Source organism: Eurypyga helias, unplaced genomic scaffold (assembly GCF_000690775.1).
Source record: "Eurypyga helias isolate BGI_N326 unplaced genomic scaffold, ASM69077v1 scaffold17240, whole genome shotgun sequence".
Lineage (NCBI taxonomy): Eukaryota > Metazoa > Chordata > Aves > Eurypygiformes > Eurypygidae > Eurypyga > Eurypyga helias.
In genome coordinates this window covers 1-16,175 of record NW_010223939.1, presented here as the reverse complement: position 1 = coordinate 16,175, position 16,175 = coordinate 1, and the positions used below count along the sequence as shown (strand labels likewise).

Here is a 16,175-nt window from a genome sequence, read left to right as displayed (position 1 = left end):
TCCCTACAACAGATTGCTACTTATGAAAGGGGTGCAAGGGTTAGAAGCACCATGTTGCTGAACTTCAGAACATGAATAAAAAAGACGAAACTCAGTAATCTAACCTACGCTGACACTTAAGGTTGGCACAATTGCTTGAACCAAGTCATAAAACTTGTTGATGATGGGTAGGACATTCGTGGTAAAGTACTTCCAAGGAATGGTTTGCCATATGTGCTCAGAATGAATGCAGAGAAGAGTTTAGTGTGTATTTTTTCACATTCTATGTCATCTTTTGAATTGAGAGGCGAAGACTGAGCCAGATTCTGTCTGTGCTCTTCAATCACCATTGCTAACGCAGGTCTTTTACAAAACTGTTTTTTGCAGAGTGTGACCCAGAAGATACTCAGCGTGCAGGATTGGTATTTGGGAAAATCGAAGTAGCATTCTTAGCATCTGCTAAGAGAAATAGGGAATTCCATTGTCCATCTTTAGTCACTTTTTAGGGTAGGATTATGTTTCTTAGTTGATATCAAGGAGCAAGCTTTACTAAACAATTGGGAGCCTAGAACTGGGCAAGAAATGACTATGTGTGTTTGCAATCCTCTTAAGCAATGATTTTACTTTTGTGAGATACACTCTCTAAATGTGTTTTAAGCATATGATTCCTAAATATATGTGAGAGAGCGAGATGGTGCAAAGTGTGTTCTGTGTAAGAAGTCGTTGCTAGCTTTTAACCTTAAATTTATCCTCTAGCTCCAGATCCTTATTTAGAAAGTGAGAGTGAATATTCTGCTTCCTGCTCAGAGGAGGAGGATGAGGAAAACCAGAAAGAAGTCAGCGCTGTTTTATCAGGTCGAAAGACCCCAACAAAACCTAAGGCTGCATCTATGCCTCCTGCCAGAAACACCCTCACCAAAAAAGTTAAGGAGGACAAGATGGTGAGTGTGCAGAAAATACACCCCTGGGCAGGTGTGAAGGGGTAGTTAGTGACAGTAAGCTGTCAGTGACCACACCTACCTATGAGGAAGAACTGCTGGACTAATTTCAAATCAAACCAGCTGGGTTGGCTTTGCTGTACTGCGGAGCAGTCCCTGTTGGTTGGACAGGCATCATATGAGACTGTGGGCTAATCCAGTCTGTATCCTCAGCAGCTCCAAAAGGAGAAGTTCTGAGATGTCCGTGAAGCAGGAGATCTTGTACTAAGAAAGGATGAAGAAATTGATTCCGAGAGCACCAAAAGAAGCACACACTACTTTCTGGCTTGGTGTTCAGCTTCGTTGTCTGATTTCCTTCCAGCACCAGGATCCCCACACCCTCTTAGAATTATTGCTATGTTCTGCTCTCTCAGAATCTCTTTTCTGTGTCTGTCTTCAGGAAAGAACCATCTGTCTAGGTTAGCTTTGGCAGAGTGCTACTGTAGAAGCCATTTTTGCAAATATCTTCTGGCTTTCTGTTTGTCCTTGCTGTGTGTCTCATTGGCCATCACACATGTTTGTGGGTGCAAAGGGAGAGGGGCAGCTTGATAGTAGGAGGAATATGGCTGATCTTGCTGTCCCTTTTTAGAGCAACCTGGTGGAGGAATACTTTGAAGCTCACAGTAGTTCCAAAGTGCTCACTTCGGACCGAACACTGCAGAAGTTGCAGAAAAGAAGATTGAGTCAGGTACACCTCATAGTGAATCACACGACTCAGAGCTTTTGATGCCTTTGGTGAGGGTTTTCCTCATCAAAATTTCCTGATGTTGCTATTTTCACTTTATTTCTGCTGCTGGCATTCTCGTTGGTAATGGTGATTTAGGTAGTGTTTTAGGCGTTTTGTCTCCGACTGCTGCTCTGAGCAAGGACAGTGCCCAGTTGTTTGAACCTGAGACAGCAGGGAAAATGCAGGGAGAAGGCACTGTCCAGTGAGCAGATAGTTCAAGGCTGCAGTTACCAGAATAGGTTAAAGTTTGCTTTTGGGTGAGGAGAAGAGGGAGAAGCAGAGTTGCAGAGACCTGCCTTAAGAATTACGACCAAAACAGCATTTTTGTCCATGAAATGGTATGGGGAATTACAGGGTGTCTGACTATTTACATGTGGAGAGAGCCCTTTTCACCTGGGCATTACTGGGTCAAGGCATGTGCAGGACTGGGACGACTCTAAGTGTTGGCACCTGGTTTGTGAAATGCACTTTGTCCCCTTCCAGTTTCTAGGAGACAGGAACGGTCTAATTGTGGTGTCTGATTTACTGTATTTTTTTCCATGTGCCACTTGTACAAGACAGTTCAAAGCAAGCAGTTGTACCCTACGGAGACAGGTACACAAGGACAGGTGCCAGGGAAGAATGTAAAATACTTGGAGCACTCACATCTGACTGCTTTTTGCACCCGTGTTTTAAAAGATGGCATATATCCAGATTGCCTGATGCTTGCTCTTGTCTGGAATTGTTACCCAGAGAAACATCTGGATTCTTAACAAAATCTTTCCTAACAGCTCTGGAAGGAAATCAAGGCTACTGCTGGCTCCAAAAAATGGCAGGCTTAATAGTTCTGTCTTTCAATGCTTTGTTTGATAAATTGCAGCTGTCTCTGTCGTCTTTCTAGAGTAAACTGTCTTCTGCAAGGGAATGGAAAGCAAAGCTGTTAAAATTGAAGAGAAAGGGAAGCCAGTGTAGATTTGATGCCATTTGTTAGGCTCCTGTCCTTTTTAAACATCCACATCCCAGCATATCTTTAAAGCTAAATTAATCCTTTGATTCTTGGTGCTTTTGAAATAATACTTCTATATTTAGCTGTCAGCTGTACATTATTTCATTTCTGCTGTATTTCTTTAAGATGATGTTTGTGAGCATTCTCTTGTAGTGACAAACACCTGAACCATTGCTGAGCATGTTGATTGGAGCCCTTGCTCCAAGTTGTGATGTTGGTATCTTCCTGGTACAGTGCTTGCTGCTGTGTAAGCTCTGAGTGTGTCCATTATTTCAGTAGTGGTTTTCCCATGCTCGACAGGAAGAGATAAAACAGAGTGCAGTATCGCTTGTAGTCCTAATCTGGCTGCTATTTCCCATAATAAAGTTACTTAGTCTCTGCTTTGTTTCTCCAGTAACAAAACTGTGCTGAGAGGGGTCTTCATGAGGGCAGAAAACCAAACCAAAACCACAAATTGAGTGCACAGTTGGTGAAAACTATTCTGCTCCCTAGCTAGAGAGCATACTAGAGGGTTATTTGTAAGGATTCCAGATATGTCTTTTTCTCAGTTTTGAATGACTGTCATCTTATGTCTTTCTTAACACAGCAAACGTTGCGTGACCTTTTGAAAAAAGCTCCCCTTGCCTATGCTGCTGAAATTAAAGAGCTAAGCCAGCAACACGAATCCCTGTTTTCCAAGTGGATGCTGCAATTACAGTAAGTATCCAATGAGAATCACTGAAGAAGCCTAGTAAACAGGCACTGCCAGTAAATTTACCCTCATGTTAACAGCATCCTGTAGATGAGTTAAGGAACAACTTCTTTTTTTTCTTTGATTGGTTGCTTAAATTTAAAATTAGGTGACATTAATTTAGTACAATGTTTCCTGTAGACTGAATAATATCTGACTAACTCCTTGAATGGAATGCCAGAAGTGAAATGAGGTTGCATTCTGCCGGTGCCTCTGTAAACCACACTAGAGGGCATTCACAAACAGGGAACATGAATAATGTGATAATGGGGAACATGAATGTTGAGAAAAGTGTCCCTTGTGAATTGTCTGTTTTGCTTTCAGCTGTGTAGTTGGTAGGGAGTAGCCCACCACTGATTTCTTCAGTATGTAGTTGTCCCCAGTGGGGTAGCAGTTAACTTTGAATGCCTGTGGTACCTAAGGATGTATGCATGAAGAAATCTTAATGCTGCTGGAGATGTTAGCGGTATACATTTTAGCTGTGTTTGTGTGTATCTTCATGGGAAGGAGAAAAGATTAAGCATCCAGGAAGGCAAAAGGGGAATTACCGATAGCTGTGAGATTCGGAAGCACCTTAGAGAAGGCAGGCCATCAGCTCAGAAGTTAAGTACTGAGGCAGGAGCAGATGTTGGTGAGGAGAAAGCCCCTTCGAAGCTTTGCAAGGGAGTGGAGGATAAAGAAATCTGTGGTCTGTGGGGAGGGACAGAGCATCTGAAAGAGACACTAGCTTTGAAAGTTGGAGAATTGCAAGAGGAGGAGTTCTCTGACTCAGTGATCTGGGCAAATGGTTAGAGATATATGTGGCAGGGTAGAAGAAGAAATCTGTAGATGACATTGAAGTCCCTGATAGTTGTTGAAGACCTTACCTTACTGGTCAAGACGATGCTTTTCCTGCTTCTTAAAAATAAACAAAGCTCTGTGATTCTCTACCATATTCTCTCTATGCTTTCCTGCCTCTCTGGACAATTAGGATAAGCAAGAGACATGAGAATAGCTGAATTTTGCTTTGAAGTTTTGCCTGTGGATCAACATAGCAAACCACTAAGAGGCTTGCTTTTTTTCTTGTAATTGTTGTGACCTAAGGTAGACATTTGATGTAATCCCTGGTGTGGGGGTGAACGTGAATGCTGGCTACTCTTCATTATCTGAAGTTGCAGAGCTAGTCTCATATTCCTGGACAATCCTTTTTTTTTTCTTTTTTTTTTTTTCCCCTAAATTTGTGGGCCTCCAGGCTGCTAAAATGCTTCATTTACTAGGACACACATGCCGCATTTTGGATTCTTCGCAGCTAACCTCATTTGTCACCTGTGAGCCTGGAGTTGAAACATGACATTTTTAGGGACAAGATTACAGTCTATAATTTTGCCTAATGAATGTATGAACCTCAAAAGGGACTTACGCTTTTTTGATACAGTGTGTTTGCTCACTTTCCTGCAGCTTGGGTTTCAATATTGTGCTTTACGGATTGGGCTCAAAACGTGATTTGTTAGAGAAGTTTCGTATCTCTGTGCTCCATGATTCTGTTCACCTTGTGGTTAATGGATACTTCCCCAGCATCACTGTGAAATCTGTAAGTGTGGGAAAAGCTTATGGGTTTGTCTGATCATCCTGTGTTACAGATACCTCTAAAGTCTTTCAGTGTAAAATATTAAGGAAACCTGCTGCGTCCTATAGCAGCCAACTTTTGAATGAAGAACAGTTCCTATCTCTCTTTTAAGAGTTTAAAGAAGTTAGCCCATGTGTTTTCCAAGGAATTGCTGTCATTCCTGTCATTAATAGATACTTACCTGTCTAAAGCCTTATTTACTGTCACTGTTTTGAAAAGTGATAGAATTTTTTGGTTTTGTTGACTGTTTTGGGATTTGATGGTAAAAATCAGATTACCTCCCTCATGACATTCCAAGGTTCAGTTTCAGATTTTCTGCACTAGGCCCTTCAGAAGGGACTGCTGTTTTTCAGATTCTCAGCTCCATCACAGAGGAGGTACTGGACCATATAGGGACCTTCCGCAGCCCTCTTGACCAACTTGAATTCATCATTAAAAGATTTAAAGAAGGTAAAACGACTAGCTTTATACATTAAAAATGTGAGAGTCCACTTACTGTTAGGAAAACCTGGACGTTTTCTTTCCTCATAGTTTTTGTATGTGCAGTTAAGTTTCTTAGTTTATTATAGCTAGTATACTTTCTTGCTTGTGATTTATACCACGTGTATGGAAACATATCGGCAGCAGGAACATATATGTACATGACCCCAAGCTGTTACCTCAGTCAGTGTTTCAAACACTAAGTTCTCTAGAAAGGAGGAAGGTGCAAGTGTTCTAACAAGACTCCTCAAATCGTTGGCAAACTGAAATGCTAATCTGTCTTGCATTTAGCACAGTCCCTTTGTGCTTTATTTACATGGTGTTTCTGTAGCCATGTTTCCTGGTGGAAGGCAGGATAGGTAAACTCCAGCTACATGGGGGAAGGTGGTTGTTAGTGGCTGCATGAGAACCCGATATAAATAAACCTCACTGAAATCAACGGCAAGAAGAACTTAAAACCAGTTTGGAATGACAGTTGCTGACAGATATCAAGTCCTTTGGGCTCTGGAAAATCATGGCCTGAGGGTCTTTCCATAAATTTCAGTATAGAATAAATTAAGGCTTAAATTTAGATCATATAGTGGAATGGTCATTGCTCTGGTTTTAGTCTTCTTCACAGTAGCTAGTATAAGGCTAACTATGGCAATTTTGGATCACAGTAGCTAGTATAAGGCTAACTATGGCAACTATGTTTTGGATTTGTGCTGAGAATACTACTGGTAACACTAATGTTTTTGGTTGTTGCTAAGGAATTTTCATATCAAGTCAAGGAATTTTTCAGTTTCTGATACTGCACCTGTGTTCCCAGCTTCTTCTCTACAAGAAGCTGGGAGAAGACACCGTTTGGACAGCTGACCCAAACTGACCAAAGGGATATTTAATTCCATAAAACGTAATGCTCCGTATATAAGTTGGGGAGTGGGCTCGGGGTCACTCCCTCTCTCACTCTGCCTTGCTCGCTGGGGCTCACTCTGGCTCTGGTGTGATCTGTCTTCTGGGCTCTCCAGCTCTAGCTCTCACTTCTCGGGACCTGTCTGGTCAGCAGGTGGTGAGCGGTTAAATTATTTGGTTTATATTCAATTATTTTCATGACGTAGTAGTAGTGGTAGTATTATTTTAATTACATATTAATAATACTAACAGTACTGATATTACTGTTAATGTTAGTATTATTAGTATAATTATTTTATTTCATTTCTCTTCAATTACTAGATTGTTCTTATCTCAGCCCACAAGTTTCCTTGTCTTTTCCTCCAATTCCCCTCCTCCCCTGGGGAAGGGAGGAGGTGAGCACGTGGCTGTATGGTAATTAGTTGCTCACTGGGATTAAACCATGATAGTAATTTAAATTTAATACATACAAATACTGACATTAAGATGAAATTAAGGACCGCACCATCAAACAACCACTTTAAAGTTGGGTTCAGGAGCAAAATTAGATTTAAAGGTATTGCCACACTGAATGCTGGCTGAATTCTTTTTGAACGTAGGCTTTATTGCTTGTGTATGTATACACAAATTGCCATGGAATCTTAATTATGCATGGTGTAAGTGTTTACATGTTTGCCTTCTATTTTCCATCATTCCCTTTTGAGTATTTCTGGTGGGCCTCAGTGAAAAAGACTGATTAATGGCGGTGCATGCCTGAATCTACATAAATAAGTCTTGTGTAGTACACTATAGCTAATCTGACTGGGAGTCTGAGAAACCTGTGGTTTCCATTGGTAGCCAAGTACGTCTTTTCACAAACCTAGCTACTGTTCCAGAATTGTGCCTGGACGCAGGAAATAGCTGTTCCCAGGAATAAGTACAGCAGCAACAAGCTAGCTGGAAATTTTAACACTGAACGTTTGCATTATCCAAGCTAAGCCTTTGTAACTTCCTTTGAAGATGCAGTGGGAAAGATTTCCAATAAAGTTAGTTACGCTTTAGATCCAACCCTGAATAGAAAATGCATTTTCAGTGTGTGAGGAGGAGCTTAAGGACCCTGGTCATGTAACTCAAAAGCAGCTGAACAAACTGTGCTTAGACTTCCATCCTAAAATAAATTTGAATGACCTTGAATTGGAGGACTAAAAGTCATCGTTAAAAGGACAATTCCTGGTAAAGCCATGAGCAAGTGCAAAGTGGATTATAAGAGAAAAGCTTAAGCTGCAAAAAGAACAGTGGTTGTGATGAGAACTGCGATACAGTGAATTGAGAAAAAGACTTCTAAGTGCTCAGAAACACCAAGTGTAGGATAGGAATCAAAGTAAGCTATACAAGGAAAGTGATTTGATATTGGAGTGCTGAATATGGAGCCTGGTGGAATAAACTTGTCCTAGGCTGCACTGGGAATGGGAAGCCACTTTCTGTGCTATCTCTTTGATTGGTTCTCCACTGTTTTTTCTGACTTTGCAGATTCATCTTTAGAGCTCTATATCCTCATTCATAACCTGGACAGCCAGATGCTGAGAGGAGAAAGAAGTCAGCAGATCCTTGCACAGTTATCCTCTCTGCCTAGAATTTACCTCATTGCCTCTGTCGATCACATCAATGCTCCTCTAAGTGAGTTCCCTTGGGCCTGATATGGCAAAGAGAGGAATCTGTGTTCTACTTCGGGGATGCTGAGCATGTTTCATAAGCCCACATATTACTGCTGATGTGCAGAATAGACCTGGTGATGTATGTATGGCAGTAGCAGCTCAAAGCCCCGACTAGGACTGTGGCTGTGTTGAACCAAAGCTGTATAAAGATACTGAGAACTACCAGTCACGGATCATAATATACAAAGAGATCTCAAGCTTCTGGCACCCTCTGATTTAGGGACTTAGTGAATGGAGATTGGATGTTAATGCTTGTCATTGCATCTAAACAATTTTGTTTATCAGCCAGAAATCCTTGGCACAGTGCTGACTCTGGATGAATTTACAAAATATCCGTGAAGCTGGTATGAAAAAGGGATGTGTGCAAATCTTTTGCTGCGGAGAATATGCCTTGCTTAAATTGCAAGTATCTGGGTGTATGTACTATGAATTTCACAAGCATACATCGTCTCCTCAAATCCTACAGTAGAACATTTTAATATTGCTTATTTAATACCTTAAAAAAGCTAAATCTCCTAATCCTGTGTGCTCTTTCTTTTCTCTCTGTCTAGTGTGGGATCAGGCAAAACTGAGCCTCTATAACTGGCTTTGGTATGAAACAACCACATTTAGTCCTTATGTGGAAGAAACGTCTTATGAGAACTCACTTTTAGTACAGCAATCTGGATCTTTGGCTTTGAGCTCCCTAACGCATGTCCTGTGCAGTCTCACTCTTAATGCCAGGTAAGGTGCTGTTATACCTCATAGCAGCACTTGCTAGGGATCCAGTCCTTACCAGGTTACTCTGCTCTACACCTAGCAGGAGGCAATCCCTGCTTTCTGACAGGTGTTCAAGATGAAGATGGTAGGACCTGAATTCCAAGCGATTGGTCACTTTACATGCACAAAGTCCTGGTCATGAGGGAAAAATCAGTTAGTATTTTATAATGGTGTTTTGGAGAGGTTTTGATTTGTTTGTTGACTTAATTTTTCTTTTGACTTTCCCCTCTCCCTCTTTTACTTAGGGGGATATTCAGACTGCTTGCTCAGTACCAGCTGGAGAACAAGGACAACCCATCCTATCCAGGTCTGTACCCCCCTTTTCTCAGTTGTTTGGGGTGTTGCCATTGCCAGCTCAGTCACAGTGGTGCTGACTTGTGGTGTGCAGGTTACATCAGCAGCAACCGGAGTGCTCTAACTGTTGGCTCAGTGAGACTCAGTGACAGACTGCCTTTCTAGTGGTACTGTGACTGACAGGAAATCAGTAGACGGGCTGGTTCTGAAGGACCTCCTCTTACCGTTGTCTGCTTTGATGTGCAGACATGACTGAGACCATTCATGGGGACTGTGGAGTTAAAAAATTAAAATAAAGGAAGAATATGAATTTGTATAACTAGCATTTAAAGGACTGGGGAAAGATGGGAAATTGTGTTCCCGTGCTGCTCTCCCTACCTAAGTGACTTCGGATGTGCATTCTAGGATACATGTGGAATATTCTGTCACTGTCTCTCACAGGTGCTGCAGGGGAGATGAGTAACATGTTAATGGTAAAGAAAGTTTGAAGTAAGATGGAGGAGTTGGAAATTAAGAGATGAGCCATATTGGGAAGTGCATTTAAAGTGCTATTAAACTCCTTAGGCAAACAGGGTGACTGGAACTTTAATTTGACTGTTTTCCATTAATTACTAAAATACTGGCTTGGCTGCGTACTTCAAAGGAGTGTTGATGTTACTGTAGCCCCTGTGGGCTAAGCCAAAGCAAGATTTGTAGGTGGAGATAATATGTTGTGTTAGACCTGGAAAAATCTGACAGTCTTACCACTACAATTTCTTGTTCTCGCCTTTTTTGGTCTCCAGGGCTGTCTTTCCAAGACTTCTACCAGCAGTGTCGGGAGGCTTTCCTTGTGAACAGTGACCTGACACTCAGGGCACAGCTGACAGAATTCAGAGACCACAAGCTCATCCGGACCAAGCGGGTGAGTTGTGGGAAGAAGATAATTCTGGGTATTCACACACCTTAAACACAAATGATGCTTTCTTGCTAAGTATCCCTAAGAGACCACTCTGCGGCTCACAGTGAGGCTCTGTTGTTTGAAGCACTGAGGAAGTAGCAAAGGGCTGGAATTCTGTATTTGCAGCTCTTTTCACGCCTCAAATTTGTCAGCATCTTTTGCGTGGATAGGGGGCTGTAAAAATGCAGTATGCTTTGGTTACTCAGCAACCTACCTACAGGTCTCCTTGAAGACCTTGAGAAGTAACGGACTTTGGAGCCTGCCAGTCTGCTTCCAACAGTTATCTGTATTTGCACGACGGAAGATGCAGGCTAGTCCTAGTGCTGAGGCAGTACAACAGTACTAGCTGTGGGAGCACATTGCTGAGGAGCTGTGTAGTGTCAGACTAGCACAGCTCACCAGAAGTCTTCTCACATACGGACTTTTCTCAGTATTTGTTCATTTCCAGTGTTGCTCTGGTGAAATGTTCCTGGTTTTTAGCAAAGTAGTCCTTCTGAATGCTGGCCGGCACTCACCCAGGCTGCAAATAACAGCATTGCAGTGCTGTCTAGTGGCTTGCATTGCACTGTGCACTGGTGTTAATAGAATGTGTATGCCTGTCTGTTCTCAGGGAGCTGATGGGGTGGAATACTTGTTAATACCAATCGATGACAGTACCTTGAGCGACTTCTTAGAGAAAGAGGATGAAGATGTATAACGTCACTCTGCTCTCCAAGCGTCTACAGCAACTGCTCTCAGGATGCTGGAGAGGGGCCTGTGCTCGGGTCTCTCTCCCTCCAACCCCAAGGCTGCTGGACTATTTACTGAAATGTAGTAATTGTAATGAATGATGCTCGTTGTTCAACTACTTCTGGTAGTGTGGAATGATGATTTCTGTAAGCAAGATATCTCTTGCTTTGTAGTTAAGATTTGTCTGCTTTGTCTCTTAGCTGAGATAATGTCTTCTTCATATCTGTGCAGCCCATCTTACAGCCAGAAAAGCAGACTCTGTAAGCTTGTGCCTTCTGCTCTCTAGCTCCACTAGACATGGGGGTTTGATTGGAGCAGCTTACTTGGGAACTGCAAATCACTAGGTGGTCAAAGCTTTAGTCTGTACTAGTGGTGCAACTTTTCTCAGCTGAGTGCTTTCCAGTACTCCTTTACCAGTTACACAAGACTAGCTTCTGGAGTATGAAGAAGCCAAGATTTATAATGCTAAGAGACCTCTCTTGACTGCATGAGGAAAGGAGAATACTAGTGGGTTTGGGACACTGTGGGTAACTTATTAAATTCTGGCAATAGAAATGAAGGACTTACACCAAACCTAAATCCTTTTTTAAGATTTACATAACAAAAATTTTGATGGACTCAATCATTGCTTGTTGGCAAGGGTGAGAGGATCCAGCCTCTTTCATCTACTTTCCAAGTGGCAGTCTGGGAATATGACTAGGCTGTGAAGGTGTTTTGTTTATTTTTTAAAAGTTGGCGTGTATATATGTATTTTTTTACATGAGAAGTGTCCATTGATCTTGGAGGAGGCCTTAAATGCCACTTATAAACTCTCCCTTTTTTTAAGCCCTTACAGGTTGGGAGATTACTGAGGTTTGATAGCTTTTCTTCACTATTTTTCTCAGGTATATGGGAGTAAGCCCTATTGTTCCATCAACTGCAGTCTGCCAGCCAGACTTCAGGGACTCTGTATATCTAATATTTGGTAGCTGTGTTACAGCTGAATGTTGTAATGGTTCAATCAAATAAAGTACTTTATTAATTTTCATTAGCTTGTCTTGTCTTCCACAATCTTTTTATGTTACAGGAAGATAGACAGACATCCTTCTGGCAATTGTGTGAAAGCCTCATTTTCATTATTATGTCAAATACTTATGCAAATCCTCATGCACTGTACAGAAGATTTCAAACAAATTAGTAAAAATATTTTGGTTTTTACATCAAAATTAAAAATATTTTGCTTGCCTTTTAATACTGGTATATAGCTTTTGAAGAGAAGCAAAAGTCACATGGTATAATATTGTTTCCTGGTCTGTCCTCTCACTGACAGAAGCAACAGACAAAAGTTTACAGCCTGACTTGTGTTTGTATTGACAACACGGGATATCTACTTATCCCACTGACGCTTTTAATCCCCATTTGATCCTTCATGTGTAGGACCTAATTAGTTTTGCTGGAGTGTCTGATGGGGAAAACCAATGCATGCCAGCAGTACTCTCCAGCTTCTTCCCCCCGAACATTTTCTGATTAACATTCTCTTTTGGTGGCACTTAGCATCCGCATTTTACAGGCTGCAATTCCAGAACTTTGCAAAATGCATCAGATCCTGCCTGTCACTCCCTCAGAACCACTAAAACTGGGATCAAGGCATTGTGGCTTACCCAAGTTCTGTAAGTTAGGTGCAGAGTTCAAGAACAAGAACTCTGCCACTTGAAGAGATGTGTTGTTGGAGAAACTTAAGTCTTGTAGCTAAGCAGCAACCACATCCTATTTTGCAGTCCTTTGACTCATCACGGTTCCTGTGAAACTCAAGAGTTAATTTATATTCTGAGTACATACGGAAGACACCATCTAATGTGTTTACAGGTAGTGATATCGTGGTGTATTTACAGTGCAATTGTATCTGGTTTTCTAGGTGTGAAAATACTTTAATGATGTGCTGTAATCATCCTGAGTTTGGGTTTATCTGCTGGTGGTTTTGGTAGACTATCAGGTGCCCATGCAGGCCAAGAGGAAGTCTGCAGGAGATGAGGAGGTTGAATTAGAGTCAGTTCTTGGCTGCTGCCCATCTGTGATGCAAGCATGTAAGCTAAAAAAAAATTACTGTGAATTAATTCCTGTGGGTTTTGTGTTTAAAGTATTTCAGCCTGATTTCATGCTGTTTCTGGACAACTACCTCATCTATGCTTTCATTTTCTGTCTCTTGAATTCTGTGTATGTGCTAAGGTAGTAGCGTTTTAATGTCTTCTATAGCAATACAGAACTCTTGGATTTGGAGGGTGGAACAGGCTCCCCAGGGAAGTGGTCACAGCACCAAGCCTGTCAAGTGTTCAAGGAGTGTCTGGATGATGCTCTTAGTCATATGATTTAGTTTTGGGTAGTTCTGTGAGGAGCAGGGAATTGGGTCTCCTTACGGGTTCATTCCAACTTGAGTTACTCTATTAATTCTACAGTCCTTCTTAGTTGTTTACTTGGGAAAGAAGAAATCTCCTTCCACTTCCTGTCCCGCACCTGAGAGTCTCTGTGGTACTGTGAAGAATGATTGCTTTTATATAGCCTCAGTAGCTTCACATAATGCTGGAGTTAGTTATCTCTCTTCACTTGTGCTGGTTTTGATTGGGATAGAGTTCATTCTCTTCACAGTAGCTGGTGTGGGCCTGTGTTTTGGATCTGTGCAGGAAACAGTGCTGGTAACACAGGGACGTTGTTGTCACTGCTGCGCAGTGCTCACACACAGTCAAGGCCTTTTCTGCTGCTCAGACTGCCCTTCCAGCAAGTAGGCTGGGGGGCACAAGAAGCTGGGAGCGGACACAGCCAGGACAGCTGACCCCAACTGACCAAAGGGATATCCCAGACCACATGACATGTTCGGCAGATAAAGCTGGGGGAAGGAGTTGCTCAGAGTGATGGCCAGGAAGGGGGGGGGGGGGCCAAAAGAGCCGGGGGCGGACACAGCCAGGACAGCTGACCCCAACTGACCAAAGGGATATCCCAGACCACATGACATGTTCGGCAGATAAAGCTGGGGGAAGGAGTTGCTCAGAGTGATGGCATTTGTCTTACCCAGTAACCGTTATGCGACGGAGCCCTGCCTTCCTGGAGATGGCTGAACACCTGCCTGCCGATGGGAAGTAATGAATTAATTCCTTGTTTTGCTTTGCTTGTGTGTGCGGTTTTTGGTTTACCTGACAAACTGTCTTTGTCTCAATCCACGAGTTTTCACACTTCCCTTCCTTTTCATGCTTCGAAGGCTGAACAAGGAATGGTCTTGTTAGTTGTTAAATGAAGCAGAGTGGCTCTTGAACCATTGAACCGTTTTTTGAGAGATGTTTCATTGAAGTAATGTGTAAAAGAGGGGGTTTAAAAAGCTTGAGCAATGAAGTTATGTAAAAGCACAGACTGTGGCGGTAAGCCTCTGGTCACAGCATCACATCCAAGTTCTGCAGCAGTGGCATGCAGAGCAACCTCAGTGTCTAGGTCCGTGGGGAAGCACAGTGACTTCTAGGCATTGCAGGAAGGCACTTCCAGCACTGCCCTCCTGAGGAAGGGCATGGTCCTCAGGTACTCCCTCCTTAGCTAAAAGAGGGAGACGTCTAAGTTATTACAGGAAATATTTCCTGTAATCCTAGTGACTTTAGCCGCTGCAAATAAATTTTCCTGCAGTGTGTAGACAAAGCCATAAATTAGGTTCACAGAGGTGTAGCACAGTAAAGACACTGCTTGATGAGCCAGTTTTAACAACTACACGTAAAAGGATGGTGCCCAGATCTTTACAAATTTGCAGTGGAAATATTTTGGTTTTCTTTAAATACTCCCCTGGTGTGTACATAATCCAGAGATGGTAAGGTATGTAACTGGGAGATTTGGGTTTTTTTCTAAAGAAACCCAATTTTTTTTTTTATTTATTAAAAAATAAACCCCAAGCATTATTGGTGGTGAAAACGCTACTCGTTCAGTTTTAGTAATCTTGTAATTAAGAGACACAAGGTAGAGAAAATATCTTTAAAAGAAAGTAAGAAAGGCATATTAAATTTATTTACAGCTTTAAGCTTTTTTGAGAGTCCCTCTATCGAAAACACTTAAAGCTGCATTAATGGTAGATTGTGCAATTGAATACTAATACCAAATACCTAAATGGTGTTCTGTATTTGCTTATGAGTGGTGTCTTAATGAAACTGTTAATGCAAATGGGTGATCCACACCCTCTCATTAACTGTTACCAGTAGATTTATTAGCGACTTGTGCCGACATGATTAGACGTAACTGCAGTAGGGTAGAACTGCTGCATGTCAGGTTTCTGTAGTCTACCCAAACCAATCCTTAAGTATCACGGTTATCAAATATCTCTGATAAAAGTATGCAGTAACAGTACATTTATTCAAGTACAGCCCAGTATTTGAGTCAATCATCCTTTGGAAGTCCAAACCAAGCATTTATTTGACAGATGACAAAATATATCCCAAACTTTGAGGGAACATCTAATACAATCAGTGTGTACTGAACCAATTCAGAGCATCTTCATTAAGCTTGCAGTTAGGTAGGTCTGTGCAAGACACCATGACACTCTTGACTGAATTCTCTTCTCCCCCACCCCTATGCCACCTGGAGGGGATCTCTGTCCTTCTCAGACACAATTATGTTGATTTTATTCTGTAGGTGGACAGCTAGCATGTCACGCAGCTCTGACAGGAAGCCTCGCTCAGTGTTACTGTGCTCGCACAGAATAACGCTTATCCCATTGGCAACTGCATCCAGAACGTCGTGGTGGGACATCTCTCCTGCCGTTTTGAGAAAGAAGTGCTGTGCAGATCACTAACGGTACCGTTTAGGTAAGCGGTTCCTCGCAAAGTATGCGGAATCTGAGCTAGAAGCTGGGAAGGCCTTAACAGGGGCTGTAGCCCATAAGGTGGAATGCAGCACCATCTGTGCCGTGTAAGAACATGGCACGCTCCTATTCTAGTGCCCTTGAAGGACTTCTACCTGACAGCCCCGTATACAACTGAGACAAACCCACAGAAATTCCTTGCCCTCTCTGAACAGGGGTAGATTCTGCCACTTTGGGCAGGAAGTAAGAGTGGGCAGCGTGGTTTGGGAGCGGACTGTCTGGATGTCACATGGGTTGCTGTGACAGAGGACAGCAACTGGGAAGCCTTGCGAAGAACCTGTCTGAGGATCAGCTCTGCAGGGCTGTGTAGAAGGGGGAGATGGGACACGCCTTGCCAAAGAACTTGCTTGAATTAAGTACTACAGAATGCAAGGCAGCCTTCGCCCTGTTGAGCAAGCTGGAGGGTAATGGACAAAGTGTCCCTTTGGTCACATACACTGTGGGGTGCCTCTGGAAGATTCTGTAAACCTCATTATATTCCATAATGAGGTTTATATTCTATAATTATTATGGAATATATTAT

At 42.3% G+C, this 16,175-nt stretch overlaps 1 protein-coding gene across 1 annotated transcript in view; it reads left to right on the top strand.

Annotated features, from left to right (window-relative positions):
- Nucleotides 1-10,775, top strand: part of ORC2 (origin recognition complex, subunit 2) — a 15,241-nt gene extending 4,466 nt beyond the window's left edge. Inside the window, 10 exon segments of the mRNA XM_010158423.1 lie at nucleotides 736-920; nucleotides 1,546-1,644; nucleotides 3,255-3,364; nucleotides 4,836-4,968; nucleotides 5,358-5,454; nucleotides 7,885-8,031; nucleotides 8,621-8,792; nucleotides 9,074-9,135; nucleotides 9,905-10,023; nucleotides 10,670-10,775. Of these exon segments, the coding sequence (XP_010156725.1) occupies nucleotides 736-920; nucleotides 1,546-1,644; nucleotides 3,255-3,364; nucleotides 4,836-4,968; nucleotides 5,358-5,454; nucleotides 7,885-8,031; nucleotides 8,621-8,792; nucleotides 9,074-9,135; nucleotides 9,905-10,023; nucleotides 10,670-10,756 (1,211 nt within the window). The 3' untranslated portion in view covers nucleotides 10,757-10,775.
- The last annotated feature ends 5,400 nt before the right edge of the window (nucleotides 10,776-16,175 follow it).